This window comes from Desarmillaria tabescens (assembly GCF_030435595.1).
Source record: "Desarmillaria tabescens strain CCBAS 213 chromosome Unknown EV420scaffold_24, whole genome shotgun sequence".
Lineage (NCBI taxonomy): Eukaryota > Fungi > Basidiomycota > Agaricomycetes > Agaricales > Physalacriaceae > Desarmillaria > Desarmillaria tabescens.
Window position 1 is genome coordinate 616,990 of NW_026848323.1, and position 23,323 is coordinate 640,312.

The 23,323-nt window shown below is 47.5% G+C and overlaps 7 protein-coding genes across 7 annotated transcripts; 2 read left to right on the forward strand and 5 right to left on the reverse strand.

Annotated features, from left to right (window-relative positions):
* Nucleotides 1-730: 730 nt before the first annotated feature.
* EV420DRAFT_1481237 (glycoside hydrolase family 79 protein) lies at nucleotides 731-3,280 on the forward strand (the record flags this gene model as incomplete). The annotated part of the gene is made up of 11 exons (XM_060469752.1): nucleotides 731-966; nucleotides 1,040-1,151; nucleotides 1,271-1,576; nucleotides 1,626-1,734; nucleotides 1,789-1,999; nucleotides 2,057-2,130; nucleotides 2,281-2,459; nucleotides 2,519-2,583; nucleotides 2,632-2,692; nucleotides 2,744-3,081; nucleotides 3,130-3,280. The coding sequence occupies 11 exons, from the start codon at nucleotides 731-733 to the stop codon at nucleotides 3,278-3,280; spliced, it is 1,842 nt and encodes a 613-aa protein (XP_060329307.1).
* A 459-nt stretch (nucleotides 3,281-3,739) lies between these two features.
* Nucleotides 3,740-4,661, reverse strand: EV420DRAFT_1217401 (uncharacterized protein; the record flags this gene model as incomplete). The annotated part of the gene is made up of 5 exons (XM_060466423.1): nucleotides 3,740-3,877; nucleotides 3,941-4,192; nucleotides 4,247-4,301; nucleotides 4,350-4,418; nucleotides 4,471-4,661. Coding segments are annotated over 5 exons (705 nt in total), but the record flags the coding sequence as incomplete, so codon positions are not given.
* A 1,818-nt stretch (nucleotides 4,662-6,479) lies between these two features.
* EV420DRAFT_1644574 (uncharacterized protein) lies at nucleotides 6,480-7,298 on the reverse strand (the record flags this gene model as incomplete). Its single annotated transcript, XM_060477668.1, has 1 exon — nucleotides 6,480-7,298. The coding sequence occupies one exon, from the start codon at nucleotides 7,296-7,298 to the stop codon at nucleotides 6,480-6,482; it is 819 nt and encodes a 272-aa protein (XP_060329309.1).
* A 6,740-nt stretch (nucleotides 7,299-14,038) lies between these two features.
* On the forward strand, nucleotides 14,039-14,847 carry EV420DRAFT_1692674 (uncharacterized protein; the record flags this gene model as incomplete). The annotated part of the gene is made up of 2 exons (XM_060479370.1): nucleotides 14,039-14,471; nucleotides 14,517-14,847. 2 exons carry the CDS (start codon nucleotides 14,039-14,041, stop codon nucleotides 14,708-14,710), a joined length of 627 nt encoding a protein of 208 aa, XP_060329310.1. The 3' UTR covers nucleotides 14,711-14,847.
* Nucleotides 14,848-14,915: 68 nt separating this feature from the next.
* Nucleotides 14,916-15,716, reverse strand: EV420DRAFT_1644577 (uncharacterized protein; the record flags this gene model as incomplete). The annotated part of the gene is made up of 4 exons (XM_060477669.1): nucleotides 14,916-15,170; nucleotides 15,224-15,253; nucleotides 15,305-15,605; nucleotides 15,655-15,716. 4 exons carry the CDS (start codon nucleotides 15,714-15,716, stop codon nucleotides 14,916-14,918), a joined length of 648 nt encoding a protein of 215 aa, XP_060329311.1.
* Nucleotides 15,717-19,869: 4,153 nt separating this feature from the next.
* On the reverse strand, nucleotides 19,870-20,567 carry EV420DRAFT_1644579 (uncharacterized protein; the record flags this gene model as incomplete). Its single annotated transcript, XM_060477670.1, has 3 exons — nucleotides 19,870-20,411; nucleotides 20,468-20,510; nucleotides 20,553-20,567. 3 exons carry the CDS (start codon nucleotides 20,565-20,567, stop codon nucleotides 19,870-19,872), a joined length of 600 nt encoding a protein of 199 aa, XP_060329312.1.
* Nucleotides 20,568-21,302: 735 nt separating this feature from the next.
* EV420DRAFT_1644580 (uncharacterized protein) lies at nucleotides 21,303-23,311 on the reverse strand (the record flags this gene model as incomplete). The annotated part of the gene is made up of 5 exons (XM_060477671.1): nucleotides 21,303-21,633; nucleotides 21,683-21,696; nucleotides 22,383-23,082; nucleotides 23,129-23,216; nucleotides 23,281-23,311. The coding sequence occupies 5 exons, from the start codon at nucleotides 23,309-23,311 to the stop codon at nucleotides 21,303-21,305; spliced, it is 1,164 nt and encodes a 387-aa protein (XP_060329313.1).
* Nucleotides 23,312-23,323: the final 12 nt, after the last annotated feature.

The window sequence follows — 23,323 nt, forward strand, 5'->3', positions numbered from 1 at the left end:
CGTTTATCACTCCCATACTTTACTATACTATAGACTACATTCTATTCGTCCTATGTACAGAGAATTCTGAGTAAAGGTGAAGAAACGGACGCATGAAAAATCTGCGAAAGCGTGAGATACTGCTGCCCAATATGGGCATGGCAGATAACTGGCAGATAACTACCCAGCGGAACCGGCGGTAAACCTACTTTGAGCCCCAAAAGTTGCATATTTGAGGACCGATTTTCGGATTTTTGCCGGACAAAGTTTGCTGAGAGCTTCTGGGGGCCTCATTCTTCCCACCCTCCCACGGCTACCATGCACACAGCAGAGGCTGGTTCATTTTAGGTCATAAAAACCGAAACTTTAAAAGGTTTTGTTAGCGAAGCCTTTGTCAGTCCCGAAAAGGCCGTCTGTAAAACGGTATGAAAAATCTTTTCTCCCTCTAGAAAGCTCTAGAACAAAAGAATTGAGATAACATTTCGTTTTACAGTACTCAAAACGGAGGCATAAAAACTGAAGCTGCAATAGAAACCTTTTAGAATCCCGTTTTACGCCTTCAAAAACACACCAGCCACTGCAGTGCCATGACCTTTCTCGTGTATTTCGGTTCCGCACAAGCGTAGGCACAAAGCTAGAACTAAGTGTCTGCTAGGTATCTGGGGAGCCTGAGCTCTCTGTCCCGAGCTAGGCTCTGTCGGTCACTTACAATGGACTATCAGAATTTGCGCCGTTTGCGCGCAGCGCGACCATGCTTACTCAGGCTGCAGTTCGGAAAATTGTAATAAATGATCAATGCGATATGGTTGAAAGCTGTGCAACGTACACGCCCCCTAGCATGTCGGATGATACCAAGGTGGCCAAGGATTCTCTACGTAACACCGAGAACGCAGGAAAAATCCTGCAGTTGGGGTGGCCACTGGTTCCTTTCCAGGCTAGCGAACGGAATTCGACCAGAATTATCTTCTTTACGCTGGCAGGACGAACGTAGTTGTATTGCCAATCCTTTTCGCACGTCCATTACCGGAACACTTCAATGTGACGTGGTCCCATGCTCAAGGATAGCCGGTTCTATGCCTGTCATAAGCCTGGATCTCGGATTCGCATTGATTGTCTTCGGATTCGCATCAGAGCGAATCCGAGACGGTATTGTTCGATGGCTTCTTGCCACAGTGTGCGCCTCAACTGTCCCTCCACGCGGGCATATACTTCTTCGCTGGTAAAGAAAATTCTGCCGATTCTTTGTTCTTGCATATATATCTTCTTCCTGACCGACTGGTATGACTTCCAGAGTATGCCCTACTTCGTTCACCGATCTTTGTTTTTCTTCCTTTCTGCTTTATTGGTCTCCGCGACGTCAGCAGTTGTAGAGGTGTCCTTACCTCTCTCTGCACCGTCAACCGCGTCGGAAATCTCTTCCAGTCTCCTGTCGTTTTCCATTGAAGGGGATCGATGGATGGATTGGACTGGAACGACTTCCAGGAATCAATTTCTTTACAACGCCTTGGACAACCTGAAAGCTCTGACAGGGGCACCGCCTAACATCAGAATTGGAGCTGACAGCGAGGATCATACTAATTTCAATCCCAACGTCGAGGTAAGAATGCCGCTAGATGATCCGTGAATCTATACTTAGGTCTTTCAAGTTTTCAGAAGCGATATTTCCTGACTTCACTACGGTCGTTCCCTATCCGGAAGCTACAAATCTCACTGTCGGTGACGGCTACTACCAAACGGCCCGCTTCCTTCCGTCTGGTACGACTTCAGTTCTGACAATATAGTAGATATGGTTAATCATACATTTTGTAGGAACACATATAACATGGGGCGTCAATTTTGGGCAGAAAAACCTTACTGCGGCATTTCTGACGGCACGTTCGATTGCGAGTGCATTTTCATCTTCTGCTATGAAGGACGCTGGAGTGACTCTTGACTTTGTGGAGATTGGTAATGAAGCAGACTGGTATATCAACAACGGCGCGCGTCCATCCAACTGGACTTCCGCTGATTATACGCAAGAGTAAGCGTCTGGAATGATTCCCGTGGTTATCTGTATCCTAATGATTGCATGACTTAGGTGGACTGAGTTCGCCAAGAACATTTCCAAGACTGTAGGAATCTCATCGACCTCTCATACGAAATTTTTCGTTGGTAGTTTTGTGGCATCGACCCATTCAACCATCGGCTTTTCGCCCCAGGCTATCTACGCTGAGGGGATACTTGACTCTGAGCCAGGCGCTTCCATTGCGATGTAGGTTCTTTCCTCTTGAAAACATCGCGCACGCTACACACGATGTCAAGTTTTTTCGCAGCACGGATATGCAGGCGCCTTCATCGAAGGCATGGATGGTCTCCTACAGGACCTGATGACGAAGGCAAATATCCGTGGCAACCTTTCAGCCTTGACCCCAGACATCGAGGAAACACACAACCGAGGCCTGAATTACGTCCTTGGAGAAACTAATAGCTATGCCAATCATGTATGCTTGGACTCTCCTTTCTTCGCCGGTCTGCCTATTGATTTTACGTGATTTCGAAGGGCGCAATAAACGTTAGCAACACTGCAGGAGCTGCATTATGGTCGTTGGATTACACTCTATTCGCGTAAGTGTCGCCTTAAGTTACTTGAATGATGGATTGATTTGTTCGTAGGCAACAGTTGGGAATATCTCGCGTCTTTTTCCACGAAGGTATAGGATACAAATATAACTTTGTACGAACGACTCTTTCAACCCGCTGATAGTGACTTACATTACCCTATCAGATCCAACCTGTCGAATTAACCAGATCCATCCTCGATGGATCTGAGCTCCCGGAACCTGTAGCTCCTCATGTTCAACCTCTTTACTATGCCGCAATCATCATTGGAGAGGCCATAGGTAACTCTGGCCATACTCAAGTAGCAGAGTTGTCAATCGACAACTCTCGTATCTCCGGTTACACCTTTTACGAAGACGGTGTTCTCGCCCGTGCTGTTCTCCTTAATTCTCAAGCATATATGAAAGAGCAATCTACCTCCCGTTCGAGTATTCATCTCGACCTCGATTTTTCAGGAGGCGGACAGGTTCCCACGAGTGTTAGGGTCAAAAGGCTCGCCATTGAGTGCGTTATCAGTACTATTCCAGTGTTAATTCTGATCAACAATTCTAGTCATGCTGACGACGATTCGGGGCTAACCTGGGGAGGACAGACGTACGAGACGGACGATGCGCGCGCGCAAGGAGAGCTGGAGATTGAAACTATTCAGGTTACATCCGGATTGGATATGGTTGAAACGGAAGCCGTCCTTCTCCTCCTTTGAATTTTGAGGTTGTATGGACTTCGGAGTCAAGCGTAGATATTATTGATAAAAATGAATTTCGGCCACGATAAGCGCCGCTACTATACATCTGATTTGCCTTCCATGCAAGATGGTAGCGCTGCATTGGCTGCATCCTTCTGGGATTCGCGTTCCCCAAACACGTAACTTCAAAGGGGTATAGCACGGTAAGACTCCATCTCTCGGGAGTCCTTCTGTCGCATTTTATCGATACTCCTGCGTAGCCATGCCACTGTACGGTATATTCGGTAGCTATCACACGACCACCGAAGAAATCGAGTCATCTTGGTAGGAGAAGGTTCGCGCAGGTAACCCCATTCCGCACAAAATCATCCGGAAGACCAGCCCAACGATCGTATTCGTCCCCAGGACATTCCCTCCCATTCTAGGTCGTACGGAAGGTGGTTGACTACTCGATATGAACTCTTTCCAGTTGTCGGATAAAAATTCAAGAGCTTGAGCGGCCGTAAAGCGGCGTGAGATGTCGTCTGTAACCATACTATCGAATAACGGCGCAAGCATTGGTATGTACTTAGTGAGGTGCTGAATTACGACCAAGACACATAAGTTGAAGAAAGCCTGCATGGGTTAAAACGCCATACCTGAAATTCTAGACAGAATACGATTCCCAAAAGTGCGAACGTCGTACGCGAAAGGATCATACATATACTCTCCTTGCGCAGCGTCATGAGGCCAAGGACCCACAGTGATCCAAGTGTAACTAGCGGGAAGTAGGCGGACGTTTTCTGGCATATGTATCGACAAGTCGAAGTCGAACATGGCGTATTTGATGAGTCCATGTTCACGAAGGCCTTGTCTATACCCAATAGCAGCGGCCGCTCTTGACGGGTGAGCCTCGATATGATTGACGAGACTGTTGAGTAGCGTGATATCCTACACAACAAATTTTGGATACCGTTTGACTGAAAAAAGATGATGGATGTGTACCCGGTGAACGATGGAGTTGGCGTGAAGGTATGTCAGCGCCTGCAGAAGTATTGTACTATTGAGCAAAGGCCAAACGGGTCATTAGACCAATCTTACCTTTAACAAACATAACATATAGTGCAAGATATCCTCTACGCGATGCAAAGGTGGATTACGGGATGCAGAGCCCCACCTATAGTAGGATAGGAGACCGTCAGAAACGTGGGCTAAAAGGAACGGTTTACCGAGGCATAACAACGAGCCAATTTTCTTTGTGTTCAATGAGTTCGAGAACGGGCATGATACAATTTTCTTCCATAGCTTGAAAGCCTTGCGATTGAAGAAACCGCAAGATCCTATATTCTTGGGAATTGCCGCAGACGTGCTTCAGAACAACATGGCGTCCTTCACTGTCCTGGGCATAGAATACCATGGACTGGTCTTTGTGTGAGTATATAACACGTATAAAAAAATGTATATAAGACGGACCCTATTACAAGCACCCATAAAAGGGTCGCGCGGCGAGTCTATGAGCGCATTAGCTTCACGATATGCGTAGGGATATTGGACAGGTCCAGAGAAGCTCGGGAGTGTAGGGACGGATATATATTCGTGACAGGGTCCAGAGGCTGGCTTGTAGAGATGATAACCACGGGAGAGAAGTAACGCCCGACATGAATCCCAAAACACCATTTGCTGGTCCATCGAGAGGCCTCGAAATGCGAAATACTTTTTGCCGTACATTTTCTCGTATTCACGAGGTTCAAAAGGACGACTTAGTCTGCAGAGGAGATTGCGCATCGTGGTAGCTGGATGAAGTGTACAATGTCTCGCATACGTTCACGAACGAAGCGAAGTAGCCTGAGACCCGGGGCGGGGGTAAACCCGTCTGCCCACCAATGTTGGCCATTTTAAAGCTCCGATTCAATTTCTATAGGGAGCGATCCGCATCCTCCACCCAAAAGTTCAGCACTTTCGAGGCCGTTACTCTCTTCTCAAAGTCCACAGGACCTCTAATGCAACTTAGATGTGATCCAATAACGTATATGCTCGACCCTCTGACAATTCCGAGCGAGCCGACGGCCAATAAAAACATTCGCCAGCAGTCAGGTGACCCCCGCCCCGGGTACCAGGCTTTATATACGGATACGAGTTCCGCGAGTATCTAATAAAGCGGCTTGCCAGGCTAGAAGCGAAGGCCAATTTCAATGGTTATCATGTGTACAACCAACTTATGATCGATGACTCATTGACTGATCAGAGAATCAGATAGCAGCAATATGACGCCTTGGATTCCGGAAGCCGCAGACGATGTTCCTCTTCAGTGATCTATCATCTCACTCGTACTTAGGAGTATATACCATACGTAGTAATGACATAGCATCTTTCAGGATGTCGGGGAAGGGGGGTGGGTTATGTTGGAAATGGTTCTGGAATGCAGCTCTATCTGTTGGAAGATCTAGGACAGGCTGTACCACCCCTTAGATGAAACAAATTTGGTGCACCAAGAGCAGCATCCTATAGAAATCTCATACATTTTAATTGTCTTTAAGTCTTCACCTTTCTGGTATGAGTGGGTATCGGTATGTTGGTGGTCTAGTTCTCCGATAAAAATCTTACCCCTCCTGTAGTTCGCAGCTGAAATTGACTGAAACTGTCCATACAGGTCTCGGACCTACTGAAGCGCCGACGATTTCATTAGGAGATCGCTCGAGATTTACCCTAACCGGAGAAAAATTACACGTAAAAGTAAAAACTCCACCAAAAGTAGTGTTGCCATGGCTCGACTTGACTCAACTCTAGCCTGGAACCCAGGGGGTATACTGGTGGGGTCCAAAAGTTGGCCATTTTGAGACTCCGCTTGAAATTTTATAGGGAGGAAATCTCGTCGCCCTGCCATTTTACCATTAAAATCAGTGCATTTTCTTGTCCTCTCTAGAGATCGACACTTTTGTATGTACTCTAGATATCTTTAATTTATGACAAAATACAGAAGCCCTTGGGGCCCACAAAAACTTTCAGACCCTACCCACTCTGGGAATGCGGAAATTTGAGAGAGTCTGATTTACTTGCCTATACCTAAGATTTCATGTGAAAAACAGGACTTACTGATACTGGTAGCCATACTAAAGGTTCAAGAAGGCTTTGAATCATCCCCGGAATGTAAGATATCGGATTTGAATCCAGGCTGCCATAATCGAGTTCTGAAAGCAAAGATTCAGGAATTCCCTGAACTGGTGACGGGGGCCTCTGTTCAGGGCAAAGTTTTGGCAGATGGTAAACCTAAGGTTTGCGGGGTCCCAGAATGCATGCCTAGACCTTTGTTTCCTGTGCTGACATTGAGTATACCTGGTTGTGTAGTGGTAGGAAAAGAATTGTTATCTATGGTATGAGGGTTCAAATTATAAGTATTTGCAGTGGGGAGATTATTTGAGATGTACAGCACGGCTTGTGGGACAGTACAGTAAGGGATGTACGTATAGGTCGGGGGAGCAGTGATATTCATGTTTGAAGGATAGGGAGGTGGGAAGAGAGGGTTGTTGAAGTTCAGGGGAGGAGGAGCAGGGGGAGGAATTGGTGGAGGAATTGGTGGGAGAATTGATGGAGGAGCTGGAGGAGGAACATTGGGAGGAGGAGGTTGCTGACGACGGGGTGGGATAGGTGGAGGTTGTCGACGTGGGGGAGGAGATAGAGAAGGGGAGTTGGATTGTACAGAAGGGGAAGCCATGCCAGTGTGGTCATTATTGTAGCTAGTGGATTCTAAAGTATGAAGATTTTCAGTATTGTAATTTTCGGTGTTTGTATTTGGTATATGATGGGGAGGGTATGTATGCATTTGAAAGTTTTGTGGGTCGTCATGAGGGTTCAAGTACGGATTAGAAATTGAAGGGTAAAAAGCGTAAGAAGGGAAATTTAAAGGCCAATATTGGTGGACTGGAGCGGACTGGGAATGCTGAGCGACGTGAGACATTACCTGTTCTGGAGCTCGTTCGGTTGGGTGAGGTTGGGAAAGCGAGGAGCCGAGGATCTGGTGTAGTCCATCAGACAAGGCACGGAAGTAATTGTGATCCATCATGAGAACGGCATGGAAGCAATATGTTGTTGATCAATGATAAATTCGTGATCGCATACACGTCTAGGAGCCAAGGGAGACCTTAGATCTGTAGAGAAAGTGTAGTCACAACATATTGGTGGATGAAACGGTGGACAGCCATTATACAGGTGGACAGCCTGTTCGTGAAGTGGATATATGCAGTGACGTGGTGACTATATGCATGTGAAAAACAGTGGAAATGGACAATTCGGACAGTTATTGAGTCATAGTAGTCTTGACGGGTCCGTGGTTCGTCAAGGCAAGGTCAAGGAGTACCCATAACCTGATGACTGGTGTACCTAACGAATACGGACACAGTCAGACTAAGTAGTAGGTAAGTTAGTGTACATTCGTAGGTAAAGAAATAAAGGGTGCATACCTTCCTCAGCATCAAGATAGTGATGGAAACGACTGAGGAAGGAAGGAGAAGAAACGCAACGTATAAGGTAAGTAACGGAGCTCCAGCCAAACATCGAGCTGACAAACAACCCAGGACCATATCCTGGTCAACAATCACCAAAGAAATACAAGTTTTAGAATCACTCTAGCTCATAATATCCATAGCATGCAGTGGTGTCACAAATACGCATATGGCAGAGCAAGTAAGAGTACCAACTTCGTAGTTTTGTAGATCTAATATTCACAACGGTGAAGAGGCTGGCTGTGGGCACCTGTGGAATAGTGAGCGGGCTAAAGGGCAAACCTCAAAAACCCACACACACACTCACACAACTACACAAACTACAATCACCCTCGTAAGTTCTAGGGGGAGCGATTATTTCTAATGCGATCCAACTATACTTCAATATCTCGAAGAGTTTCTCTTATTCTCAGTGCTCTTAGCGAAGCTAAGCTTTCTCTAATGACTTCCTAAGTCTAGGAACTTTTTACAGGAAGGTCGTTCACTGGTGCGACGCAACCTTCAAGGCAGATTTGAGTTATAATACACAAGGGACACTGATCCCAACAGAAACAGAGGCAATACATGCCGAAACTTTAGTGAGCTCGCTAAAAGAACATCACAGGCAAGCACTGACTTAGCCCGCTCGCTACACAACTGTATGCAGGGGTTCTCCAACTAACTCCAGCAGGTTATCTCGACTCAAGAACACTTCAGAAGTGCTCAGAAAACAGATTCAGAAACGGAACTTCGACAGAACTGACATGGAACAGACTGAAACAGAACAGAACAGAACAGAACAGAACAGATCTCAGATTTCCACTTCAAAACATTCTCTGAACAGACTTATCACACTCAACAGAACAGAAACAGCATCACTGATTCGTATTCACTCTGACTAAGTTCTCAAAAGTCTTATCAAAAGGGTATCTCGTATTTCTCTGAGTGAGCTTGCTAATTCTATGCACAGCTCGAAGTCACAAACTGCTCCTTTGTTACAGTACCGCCTTCAACGCGTGCACGGGAACTCAGGGGCTCAAAACTTGGCCTCTACCTACTGTAACCAGCCTACTTATACTACAGAGGAATTAGAATTACAAATGTCACGCAGTACCCAGACTCCTACATGCGTAGCATGTTGCCACCGCCACCTTACTGAGCATCCGAGTCGGACTTCCCAGTTTTAGTCTCATTTCTATAGTGAGCTCGCTAAACGTGTGCCAAGAGGTGCTCTCCCGACACCCGTGGGCTTGTTCTCTAGCGACCGACAGGTCTAGGCGCACGGAACTATCAGTTCTGGCATATGTCATTCAGGACTTCTTTCTTGGATTCACAGAGGCTTCTCATAGACATGGCAACAAGTGAGTCTTCGAACAATGGGACTCAGAACAATGGAACGCGGGCTTGCGGACTTCAGCCGAAGCCCATTGCCCAAGCTCGTGCCGGTGATATCTGTCAGCTCGCTTAAGGATTTCCCCGGATCTTTAGGTATGGCATGTCACAGTTAGCGAGCACGCTAAGTGTTCTCAGTGTCAGTGCAATCTTCAAGGTTTTATCTAGCTCCCGTGAGTGTGCTTGTAAGTTAGAGCCTAAGGCATTGGGTATATGGTTTGGCCTTCTCATCATGCATGCCCGTCAAGTACAGTGCTGTGACTAAGTCCTGTTTAGAATCCCGTTGCTTCTTATGCCATAAGTTATATTCCATATCATTGCACCACGTAGCATTAGTGTCGATGCGTAGTTTTAGTCCGCTCGCTCACTATATCTCAGTATGCATGTAAAACACTTTAGATTGCAAAATTACACGTGTAAATAGGCTGCAGTCGCAACAACGGGAACTGGAGTTTGGGGCAGATCATTTTATTTCGGGAATATTGACTCGCAACTCCCGAGTTTAATAAACGTGGTGAAGTAAACCGCATTTACTCCCACCAGATATACGTTTGGGAGCATAATTCATACGTGCGTCTTCTCGGAGTTTGTCTTACTGGTGTGACTCTAACCTCCCGCCAATGTTGGAAGCACAGAAGTCGTAGATCCATTTGAAACGACTTCCCCTGAAGACATGGTGTCGACTTTTGTGGTACTTCTAAAACTTCCTTCCTTCCAATCTAGGTCACCGCCTTCCCGGTTTGGTGGATGCTGTCGCTTCGATATCATCATGATGTAGACACGTTCTTTCCCCAATACTCAGTGGACTATATAGGCCTACGTGGAAGATCAAAACAAGACTGAAATCATCTAATGTCAGTGAGGCTTTCGAAATCCCCAATCGATCATAGGTTTGGCAGTTTTGTGGCACCAACTTTGAAGTCGTGTTTCTTCGACGAAAGATCTGAGCATGCTTTGACTATCATTTTAGACCTGTTCAGCTCTGACACTTACAGTCAATGGCATTCGCTTATCGTCTTCTTCTATTAATTAATCAATATGATTCGTGGTATTCGGCACTTGATACAAGGTCACAAGGATATCAGAAGAAATACAGCGACCTCACGTGATATGATAACCATGGACATCGCATTTTGATGGGCCCGTGTGGATCTACGATTTTGATTCCTTTAAATGTGGCGAGTTTTTATTGCTGTAGCTGCATCGCCTCACTATTCAGCCTGGTTTTGAATCATGGAACCTCTCGGTCCTGCTTTGCAGATAAATCGCAATCGCCTTGCACTCCCTGGCTGATACCCGTTTTTTTTCTTCTAGGAAAATATGATGGTGAGAATCCTTGCCCATGTCTCTAGACAAGTCCCAGATTTCCGAAGGGGATGTCTGGAACTCTCTCTCGAGAACTTACTTCAGACCCGGTGAATGTTACCGTATTTACAAAGTTGTCTCATTGCCTCCAACAATGGTAGGTTACATTCAACTTACCCAGTTGCTGACACTCGCTTAACCTTAATATTTTATGAGCCCAATCCCGATCCTCTTAAAAGAGTTGAACCAGAAGTCAAATTTCGACTGAAATATATGACCACCCATCCTGCCACCTCCTGGGTGGAGAGTGCCGTTCAGCCTCCAGATACGATACGTATGCTCATCCCCCACACCAAATTAAGGAAGCGAAAGGGTGACCGAATACCGCCTGACTGTGCCTTAATGGTGAGTTATCTAGCATTGTTCAGCTGTCTGTCACTCATAATAGATAATATTCTAGAATGGAGATTTGGTGTTTGTCAGTGAAGATATCAGGCTGTTGAATTATGTTTGGAATTCCTGGACAATATTCCGGGATCTCACGGGATCTCGTGAGGCCCCGCAGGATCTTGCAAGATTTCATGAGGTCATCTGAGGTTGCCTCATGGAGAGGCGTCAATGGGCATTCACAATGCCTACCCAGCTGACCACGAGCGTGACCAGGCAACATACACTCATTTTGGCACCGTTCTCCTTGATACCTCTTCTATAAATGCCTTGTTTTTTTTTGTTTTTTGTTTTTTTTGCTATTTTGATTATTTTGATTATTTTTGTTTATAAACCCGTTTCGCACCGCCACGAATCCGAACTTCAACTCAAACCTCAACCATGACTACGGCTCAAATTGAGCACATTGTTGCGACTGCAGCCTATTTACGCGTGTAATTTTGCAATCTAGAGTGTTTTACATGCATACTGAGAAATAGTGAGCAAGCGGATTAAAACTACACATCGACACTAATGCTACGTGGTGCAATGATATGGAATATAACTTATGGCATAATAAGCAACGGGATTCTAAACAGGACTTAGTCACAGCACTGTACTTGACGGGCATGCATGATGAGAAGGCCAAACCATATACCCAATGCCTTAGGCTCTAACTTACAAGCACACTCACGGGAGCTAGATAAAACCTTGAAGATTGCACTGACACTGAGAACACTTAGCGTGCTCGCTAACTGTGACATGCCATACCTAAAGATCCGGGGAAATCCTTAAGCGAGCTGACAGATATCACCGGCACGAGCTTGGGCAATGGGCTTCGGCCGAAGTCTGCGAGCCCGCGTTCCATTGTTCTGAGTCCCATTGTTCGAAGACTCACTTGTTGCCATGTCTACGAGAAGCCTCTGTGAATCCAAGAAAGAAGTCCTGAATGACATATGCCAGAACTGATAGTTCCGTGCACCTAGACCTGTCGGTCGCTAGAGAACAAGCCCACGGGTGTCGGGAGAGCACCTCTTGGCACACGTTTAGCGAGCTCACTATAGAAATGAGACTAAAACTGGGAAGTCCGACTCGGATGCTCAGTAAGGTGGCGGTGGCAACATGCTACGCATGTAGGAGTCTGGGTACTGCGTGACATTTGTAATTCTAATTCCTCTGTAGTATAAGTAGGCTGGTTACAGTAGGTAGAGGCCAAGTTTTGAGCCCCTGAGTTCCCGTGCACGCGTTGAAGGTGGTACTGTAACAAAGGAGCAGTTTGTGACTTCGAGCTGTGCATAGAATTAGCAAGCTCACTCAGAGAAATACGAGATACCCTTTTGATAAGACTTTTGAGAACTTAGTCAGAGTGAATACGAATCAGTGATGCTGTTTCTGTTCTGTTGAGTGTGATAAGTCTGTTCAGAGAATGTTTTGAAGTGGAAATCTGAGATCTGTTCTGTTCTGTTCTGTTCTGTTCTGTTTCAGTCTGTTCCATGTCAGTTCTGTCGAAGTTCCGTTTCTGAATCTGTTTTCCGAGCACTTCTGAAGTGTTCTTGAGTCGAGATAACCTGCTGGAGTTAGTTGGAGAACCCCTGCATACAGTTGTGTAGCGAGCGGGCTAAGTCAGTGCTTGCCTGTGATGTTCTTTTAGCGAGCTCACTAAAGTTTCGGCATGTATTGCCTCTGTTTCTGTTGGGATCAGTGTCCCTTGTGTATTATAACTCAAATCTGCCTTGAAGGTTGCGTCGCACCAGTGAACGACCTTCCTGTAAAAAGTTCCTAGACTTAGGAAGTCATTAGAGAAAGCTTAGCTTCGCTAAGAGCACTGAGAATAAGAGAAACTCTTCGAGATATTGAAGTATAGTTGGATCGCATTAGAAATAATCGCTCCCCCTAGAACTTACGAGGGTGATTGTAGTTTGTGTAGTTGTGTGAGTGTGTGTGTGGGTTTTTGAGGTTTGCCCTTTAGCCCGCTCACTATTCCACAGGTGCCCACAGCCAGCCTCTTCAGCGTCAATAGGTCTTGGTCAGAGCTTTGCCATTCGGTCAATCAGGTTCTTCAGGCTGGCAATGGCAACCCCCACCGAATTCAGCTGCAACTCAACGAGGTTGCCTATTGGGAACAGTATTGGACAGAGGTCTGTCGCAATAATTATCATCAACACCTTATTCTTTGATTAATATTTGCATACCACAGGCCCAAGTCTACTTCTCAGATGACTATGTTGCGATCATCAATGCTGGACTTCTCGTGATGAGGACTTCATTAACTTCGGAATTGTTCATCTCCAAGGATCCTCCGAAGCACGCTCCCCTCCTCCAGCCACGATCCAAGGTATACATGGGATGGAGAGGACATCCACCTGCCGATATAAATCCTACCATTTTGGGAGTGCTCACGGAGAGCCATCGCTCCCCCCCTCGCATCGCTGATCTCTTTGACGTTTGCCCCTGCACTGTCAGCCGTCATCAGGAAAGCAATGGCCTCCGAGAGCCCAGAAACGCGCCCTTCCAAATCCTCATTGATGAACATGGCCAAGAATACATAATCCACACCCCTACAAGACCGCAGATGGCTGACCTGTCTGACGAGGAGCTGGATAAAGAGGTTGAAGAGATCCTTTAACGTTGTCCTGGCTATGAGCATCAGCAAATCAAGTCGGTGTTGGGTAGGCTAGGTCATCATGTCTCTCGACAACGTGTCGAAGCCTCAAGGAAACGCGTCCAAGGCCCGCCACCGAAATTTGGCAGGCAACCCACAGCCAGGACCAACTACAGTGTCCCTGGCACCAACTCCATGTGGCACCACGATGGAAATCACCGTCCGTTTCCACCTATGGTCACTTTTATCATCTACTAATCATCAAGTTCTAGGCCTGATTCGGTGGAAAATTGTCCTCCACATATTTGTCGATGGGAAAACATGTGTTGTGGTCAACATCAGAGCAAGCAACTCCAACTGACCATATGTTGTCCTCATGGTTTTCATTGATGCAACACTTGTCTGGGGGGTTCCCATACGCTTATGTGGTGACCACGGTGTTGAAAACCTGTATGCGGCTCAGTGGATGGAGAATTATCGAGGAGTATTGAGCAACGCATACATTTGGGACCGGTGAGTGGATTCAGTAGCTCAAGATTGTCCTGTATTGATAATGAGTACCATAGCTCAGTTCATAATACGAGAGGAGAGTGAATGTGGGTAGAGACTTCCAAAAGTTGGGCTGATCGCTGGCACGAATTCTTCACAGAGCTCGAGGCTAGCTATGGTCTGGACCATGAAAATTCGGCACATATCTGGTTGGTCCATCACCTGTTTCTTGCCGATATAGACGAGGCTGCCTGCCAGTGGGCGGATGAATGGAATCATCACAAGATTCCATTGCAGGGTAAGCGATCTGAGATGCCTAACAATATGTGGTTGAAAAGTCAGCTCATGGATGGCTTTTGCAGCCTCGAGCACATCACGCCGACAGACCCCCTGGTTGTGGATCCACTTGCAGCTGTCCCTAACATGGGTGTTAACCAGGAGATCCTTACCCTACTACAACAGCGTCATCAGGCTCTTACCCCCAATGTGCTAGCTCACCTTCAGGATGGCCATGGGGACACACCACTACCTGTCATTCGTGAGTTGTCTTCTTCAACCAGCCGAGCACACATTTATGTTACAGTACCCACCCAATCTTTGGCGTATGTGCCTTGCGAGGCCCCTGCCTGCCCCCTCAGCCCTGCAGAGGTTGATGTTCTAAACCAAACTATGGCTATCAGTCCAGGAATGGCAAGCAATACCTGGGAGGCCCGTCGAGTGTGCTGGATTCATGGCTTAGAGACTCTGAATGCCATATTGGCCCACCGGCGGGGATGAGGTTGATTCTCAGTGTTGTGATGTGACAGACACACTGGTGTGACATGTAACACCTCTATGGAGGGTGATGTTTATGTAATCTAGTCAGCTGATTCGAGAACTGCCATGTTAGAATATCATTCCTATTGTGACGTGACAGACTGGAAGGTCTGACCATTCACCCGAGAAACCAGTTCTTCTGTTCTACTATACGAAGGCGAAGCCATCAAGGCAATAATAACTCTGCTTCATCTAAGAGATCATCGTTCACAGTTCCTGCACTCGCCAATTCGACGGCTGTGAGCAGTTCTGCATGGAGCCAGTTGTGGCTCAGCTGAAACTCATACGTATCCTCATCAGCATCGGTCATGACTGCCATGGCCTCCAGGACGTCGGAAAGTTCAAAATCCACGTTGATAATGCATCCTCCGGAGCGACAATTCATCGGCGGCAGGAAAACCACCCTTCCTACATTCGGCGGCTGAATATCATGGTTAGATGGCAGACACTGGATGCCGGATCATGCCCACATACCAAGGGTGTCGCCCAAATTTTGCAGAAGAACTGGGGTCCACAGTATTAGTCAAAGTCGGACTCAAGGATGGTGCTGCTTACCTGTATACGAGAGGATGTGTCCGGTGTAACGTGAGGAAATGCTGCCGCATACAACATCTCGTAACGCAAGGAAGTCCATTCAAGCACGGAAACTCCATGTCCATAGAGGACAGCAGAGTTCCAGTTGATGTGTGTATGCCCCATCCACAGCACATAAGTCTTCAACAAGTTTTCAAGCCCCTCCAAAACAATTTGATACCTCGCGAAGTCTTCTACGGGATGGCTGGGATGAAGAAGAACTATGAAGTTTGGAATGATGTCGACTTCAATCGTCGGGATCCCTCTGAAGCGACCAATAGCACTGTGGGATCCAGTCAGAATGTTGTAACTGGCACCGAAAGACAACATACCGCATAAGTTGCCTTCCTTGTTGTTGGGTCAGATCAACAACAGCTTGCATACTGGGAAGCATGATTCATTGTGGCAGGAAAAGAGAGGTTCGCCCCTATAAGAACGAGCCTCCGTGCCTGATCTCTGTGACGGCTGTTGCCCACCAGATAAAATAACCATAATTTCAATATGTATTTGAGACTAAATACTAGTTTTTGGGCAGTATGTTCTTAAAAAGCAATTCAGCATGTGAAAGGGAGAGGGGTTGTTTGACATGAAAGAGCTCCTCCTCTGTCAATGGGTTCATTGTCAAAGTATCTGCCCGAGACGGCAGACCTTGCCAGGTAGCAATCATTTCCAACATCTCCCACCGCTGCCAGTCCTGTGGCTTGACCTCATCACCAAAATCATAGGCACTGAGATAGTGTCCGAGTGACTGTACCTTTTTCCAAAAGCTGAAGTAGCGCTCAAATGTCTTTTGGGAACATTCAAAGATTTCAACCTTGTGTAAACTAGTCCGGCTTTTCAACCATGCTAGCACACCTGGAAGGCTGCCCTGCTTCCCCATGTGCAAGGCTTTCTTGTTGCTGCCAATCTGTTCTGCAATCGCCATGAGAATCGTCACCCCCAAATACACCTGGAACGGCTCGTTGTACTCTGGGTCAAATAGACTCTGCACCGGTTGGATCGTCCCTAGAAAACGCTTGTCCCAGATTTGCCATTCTTTCGCTTCAGCAGGAGCTTCCACAGTCCCTGCTTCTGATGATGCTGGTGCTCTGTGTATATATACAATGTGAAGCTCATCTTGAGAAAGCCCGGTCTCCACGAGTATCCTTGCTGTGTCGGGACACGTTCAGCACTTGAGCAGGGGAGTCCTGTATAGTGAACTGCCCTCCTCGAGGACCTTGTCCAAGAGGCCAATCTCTCTGAATGACAAATCCTCCCCACCACCTTCATGAAGACACAAAGGTCACGTGGAGGTCGACACCATCCAACCGGAGCGATCTAGCCCTTGCAGAGCACGTTCCATCCTTCCTCCTCCTCTCAACAAGGCACCTAGAGCTTCACCTGCAACATAGGTATTCACCATTAATAGCGCAAACGACATAGTGAGGTTGACTTACCCACTAATCCCTCCAGCATGCCTACATTATATTCCACTTGGGCACGATCAGTTCCTTCCGAGTTCTCCATACAAATGAACAGGTTGACTGGATGCCTGCAATCTGGGTTCAGAAGAGCGTAAATGAAAGCAAAAATGGTCGGACTTTACGACCAGTGCAGGGTTGCCCTCTTCCAGATTGTCCTTTTCACGAAATTCATCATTGACAGGCCCATTGCCACCGGACATATCGCGAGGCAGGACACCTTGTCGTATTGTAATTTTTGTCAGACTGGAGACTGAGACTTGAATACTTACCTGTTTCTCCATCCCTATGTTCGCCATCTGCCCCAGGATGCAACATGTCCTCTTCACGGACAGAATATCGTTCTCAGTTCCGCTGTTGAGCAGCAAGCTGACTGGCAGGCACAATGTTCGCACCTTTCCAATTTTTTCATGGAGGAGACGAAAACAACAATTTCTGCCACTCACCATTCTGAGCAGTTTCTGCTGGAGCTTCTTCATCAGGACCAGGATATAGATCTCTCTCCAACTGATCCAGATCATCTGAGAAATGAGCCCATCAGGATGGGTTTGAAGGCAATTGTGTACAAGTACGAACCGTTGTTCGGGCTCATGCCTGACGCCGAGTCAACATCGTCCACTTCATCGGGTGAATCAGGATGTCCACTAATATCATTCCTTTGCATTGGAGATTCTTCATCGTCTAGGTCTTCAGGGCCTCCGTTATCTATCAAGTGCGTCAGAAGGTCACATCAAGCAGAAAGCAGGTGCCTTACCTCTCCCTGTTGCACCTTCCGAACCCTGGTGATCCCCAAGGCTTCATTCACCACTCCCACCAGTGAATCTCGCACGAAACAAGTCCGATAAAGTCGTTAACGATTGTTCTTCCCCGGAGGTTGGTACACGTCTGCCACTGACCCTCGCACTAAACAGGTCTGATAAAGTACCAGTGTCAGTTTCGGTGCAAGCATGTCATGGGCGCCATACCAGTTGCGCCCCAGCGTGACAGTTGATCCAGGAAATCAACCTGTCCTGCCTCCTTGCCCGTGTTCCTCCTGTTCCTGTTCCTCATTCGTGGACTTCCCTCAATGACTATAGGCAAAGGTGGCCGAGGAACCAAGGGTGGATCACCTGTGGACTTGTCAATATGTATACAGTGGAGGATAATGAGCCACGTACCTGGTTGTCTCAAACGTGCAGGCAGCTGCCATTGACGGCCAGATCTGGTTGAAGAGGTCAGTGGAGGAGGGATGAAGTCAGTTTCTTGACTTGAGGCCATTTTTTTGTGTGGTAGGAAAGAAAATAGGTGATACAGGAGCTCCAAGGATGGCTTGGTTGCCGATAATAGAACTGTATCGCCATACGTCACAAGTGTATGGTTTGTCACAAATAGTGTGACACATTCATTGGATTCATCGTAACTACAAAAGTACGCTCTCACGGTCCCTGGAAAACATCTGTGCTAGAAAGTATAAAATGTCTAATCTGTAACAGTTTGCGAACCCTGCTGAAGAAAACATTCCATCACGGGAGGATGGAGGAGCTCCATAGCGCATTAAATGCCAGGCGAAGGCAATAATGTAAACTCCGCAACTGATGGAATCCTGCTGCCATGGGATTCCCTGTACATTATGAGTATGGGTAGAGCCTCCCTGGTTTTTGGAAAGTGAGACTGACCTTGGCTATCTCAAAATGGAATGTATTGTCAGGATCCAGAACCACCAACTTGAAAGACGACCAAAAGCTCTGTGGGGCGGTCCAACGTCAAGTGAAAATGGCGCTAGGACGTTTATTTGGAGAGGGCTTATGGAATAGATGGCTTCAAGAATGCCTTTATCGGTATTCAAACTATTGTAGCAGGTCACACTCCGGCTGGCGAAATCCAAGTGGAAAAGCAGCCAATGCTTGTCATGGTGGACTGGGAGAGCAAAATTTAACTTGCTGAATTCCGTATGTTCCTGCAGACTCGTGATAATCAGGTCACTAAGGAAAAGCTGCTCGTACCTTCAACAAGGCTCTTAATCCCTGCGGCACTGCTTTCTTCGAAGTCACGACCAGGGAGTCTGCTGTTCCCCAAGACGGATATTCTTGGCACAGTAGACGCAGAGTAACGCTGACCAGGTCATCATTGAGCCATGACCCTTTCACCTTTAGCAGGCGTCTCAGGCTATCCACACTCAGCATGGGTCTGGCACTCAAGAAGTGCTATCCCGACATGTCATTGATGTCAATGACATTGGAGACACACTAAACAAATTTAATCATCCTACCAATGCAAAGGAAAATCTTGGTCATGAACCTGGTACAAATCAGAAGGATCTGTGACACCTTGGACATCCGTTAGAAGGGGATGTACAGGCTGATGGTTCTCTAAGTAGGCCTGCAAGGCCTGTTTAATCTTGTCTCGCCACTGTGAGATGGCCTCGGGAGACTCCAGTTCAGATTCTATTTCCATGTCTGGTTCCTGCTTGCTTAAGTCGAGAACTTCTTGATTGTCAGGGAGGACTGGGGTTGGCCCTCCTTTCGAGTGCAACTGGTCTGCTGCGTTGACTATGTTTTTGACCAGGTCAGAAGGCAAAGGATGTCCCGTCAATCCGGCGAGACTTTGACTGGTGGATTCGATAAGATCTTTCAGATCGGGAATATCCGCTACCTGCGTTGCTCTTGTGCCATTTGAAGTCCAATGCTTCCGTTGGGTCGTCATGTTCCAAACCACGTTTCAGAGGTAGGGGTCGGCAGAGGAAATGAGCTTGACAATGGGAGGTCCAGCACCATATCGACCATCGGCTCAAGTGAAGATCCTGCTCCTGGCGACGGTGCTGAGGGAACGGCAGGCAGCTGATGACCAGGTACAGACTGGGGACCGAGTTTGGGAGGCACTGACCTGCTCAGGTCTTCAGTTGGCCAATCGATATCTTCTGGAGTGGCGTCAAGAACGGGCACTGTAACGTTCTCTCGACAATTCTGCTGCTCGAAAGGCTTGCTCCTCTTCAAATTGTGCCCATTCCTGATCAAAAAGCACACCCAGGGGACAACGAATTCCTGGGACTCTTCAACACTTGCCATCTCTGCATATTCACTCTGGTCGCTTTGTCAGGGATCAGGATCGTCAGCAGTCCAATTCCTCGTCCATGTCTGCCATGCCATGAGTGAGCGCATCCTTCGATACACCATCCTCATCACTAAATCCTTGAAGTCCATTGTCATCTGATTGATCACTGCCCATGTCATCTGTGCCATGAGTGACCAGGACTCTAGAACCGTCGTCCTCATCACTGTCACCGCAGAGCACATCTTCTTCCGAATCTTCCTGGTCTGTGTCATCGCTGCTACTGAGCGAAGATGCACAACGTCTCCTCCGGCGTGCAGTGCTTTGCTTGGATGTAAACGACTCATCACTGTCGCTACTTCCAAGTGCTTCATCCTCTGATTCATCACTGTCCTTGCTACTTCCAGGTGAAGACTTATATCCCCTACTCTTGCGCAAAGCTTTCTTCCCCTGTGGACTGACAAGAATCAGAGAAGGACCAATCTGAGAAGGGCCTCCTGCATCATCCCCCCACAAGTCGCTTAAGGATGAGAGATCAGATTCAGGGGCAGACTGCCATGTGAATTCGGCATAGGTGAGGATGGATATTTCTTCAGGGATCTCTGCAAGCCACATTAGCCGACTGCTCCAATTTTCGTTACAGCTACTCACCGTTTACCGAAACCACTCAAAACAGGTGGTTCCCAAAAGAGATGGGCCTCCTGCTGTCAATCTCGCTTGCCGACTTCTCGACTGTAGCTCACGGCCGAAGGTTTCATCGAAAGTGGTCAAGACGTCGGCTTTGAACCACTGTCGGTTGAATCTTTCACCAGGTTCCACTGCTTTGTACAACTGGCTTCCTTTGAGAGAGTCATGATAATCCAGTAACCCAATTCCAAATTGCAACTGCAGACAACTTGAATGCCACATGAACCTCATAAACCTTTTCAGTTTCGTTTAGGCCAGTGAGCACCAGTCACTCATTGGCCCAGGACACAATTTCCCAATACTGGGCGACAGCGAAACGAAGATCGTTCCAGTACTGATCTTGTCGACCAGAGAGCACACAAAGGTAAATAATGAGGTTCCTGAGGGCACAGATGTCTAGGAAACCCGCTCGGCTTGTAATGTCGGGCACATGGCCATCATGGTCTGTGAGCAAGAATGAGAAACCAAGTATCCAGCAGCATGTCAGTCATCACCATGAACCTTCAATGTCCTCACCATCAGTGATGACCTTTTTCCAGTATGCCATCAGGCGTAGTAACAACACCCTCATGTCCCGGTGTTCTACGTTGGTGATGGCAAAGCACAAGAATGTTGTGTGAATCCAACCCATGATGACTGAACATATACCTGATGATGGAAAGAAATGTTGCCCGAACACTAGGCAGTTTGACTCCATAACAACAGCATGTAAAGTGTTTGGACATTGAAACCTGGTTTGAATGTCATTGGATGAGATTGCGATGGAATTGTCATGGGGCACATGGTGGAAGCCCAGTCAAACGCACTCACCAAAGAGAGCCTGGCTCGACAATTATCACTTCACATTCATACACATTTGGGTCAACCTTGCTATCGGCCTGGAAGTCATGAATGAATGTATCCCAACTCATGGCTTCGCTAGGCTCATCCCTCTTCCGGATTATAAACCAGAGTTTCCTACCGACCAGACAGTGTATTTTCACAGCCGATCCTCCATAGTCAGTGTGAGGGGGAGTCACTGCACTGGCTACAGTAGCCAGTCCCCAAGACAGAGCAGCAGCAGAGAACAGAGCGGCAAGGAGATCAGTCTCTATCGACCAGGTGACTTTACACACCTCCAAATGTGAGGTGGCCTGACTGTAAATAGGGTCAGGCTGGGTCATAAGATCATACAACAGTAACCTACTGAAAGAATGGGCTCTGCAATGTGGTATCGGGCATTGGCAGGGTAAGCACGTTCAGCACTCTCCCAGTGCATCCTTTTGAACCCTCTCAGAGGACCGTTCGAAGGGTAGAAGAGATCTCCATGGTCGGCAACATGGAATCAGGGGTGGCATCAGTTACGTGCCATATGGGCTCTGTTCCAGACACCAGTATCAGGTATGCTCGATGACGAACCAGTTGACTGTGAAATGCACCATGCACAGGAATCTCCGTATCCAAGTCCCCCAGCTCCCATGCAGTGCAGGCTGTTCCATCCCCAATTGTGCCTGTCAGTGGGCACCCCAGTCACCAGGACACTCCTCTCACGAAAATAAGGCTGAATGTTTAAATCACTGGAGTACCGCATGTGGGCAATTTGTGATGACCCATCCGTGTGATTGACCCAGGGAGGGGGATGTTTGTCGGGTGAGTCCTGTTCTATAGGCAAGCAGAGATTTCATAATATTGCAATCAAAGGGGTCCTGCATGATTGAGAGGTGAGCACCTACCAGTAATGAGCCAATGGAAACGTCATACTGATGCCTTCAGGCAATCAACACTAAATCTCTCCCAGCGCTCGGTGGTAGGACTGTAAACTTCGATGTATACCGGCACTTTGGCCCTTTCAATGTATTCGCATCAATGCTGGGTGACCTTGGGTGGTGTGAAGCTGGTGGGCTTACATGGACTTGAGGACGCCAAGTACGCTTAGGGCACGGTACAGACCCCATTACAGGCCCTCTTGTTGAGTTGACCTCTAAATAGCTTGTCCTCCAGACAACGTCCTCGTCATCATTGACCTTCTCAGTGTGCTTGGCCAGTTCTGCCTTTGTCAGCCAGAGACGAGGTGGCTTGTGTATACGGACATATGTGCCTTCGCTCTCACTGGGGTTGGATTGGCTGTTTAGCTCGTGGATTTTCCGAGGGACTGGCACAGCGGATGCCTCCGACTCATCCTCACTGATCATGGGCTTGCTCTTCATCTTCTTCCGGTTCCTCCTACTCTTTTTTTTCTTTGGCTTCTCTTCTGGGAGCTGCATGTTGCCATCCTCATCATGCGACGGTAACAGTGTCTCTGTCAGTTTCTGCCTCCTGGGTCGAAGTCCGGCTACTGCGGCCAGGTTCTCGGCAGCTGGGTCTTCTTGAGTGTCATCTCCAAAATTGATCGCCGCTACTATGGAGGTTGGTGAAGATCGCTGTGACGATACTTCAGGTTTTTCCTCCTCACCAATGGGTGCAACGGCGATAGCGTTCTTGTCCTCCTCTTGAGGGGTTTCTGAGGCAGTCTCGATGGAGGAGCCTTGCCTGCCTTTGGGTGGTTTCAATCGAACATCGGCTTCAAACCAGGGCCTCAAACGGTTAGGCTGCGTGGCCGCCTGTATTCTGACCTATACGATTTGAGAAAGAGAATAAGCCCCTCTCAGCGCACTGATCCCTCAGAAACCGCCAACAACAAGGACCAAAATCTGCACTCAACGTTACGGAGTACTGGGGGCTTGTCTCGATCATCAACCAAACTGGAGTACTGAACAGAACACATGCATCAGTCCCAGCCTGCAAAATCGAAGAAGAGATCCATACCATCAAGCACTGAACGGGCAGGGGGCTGCATCCCACACCACTT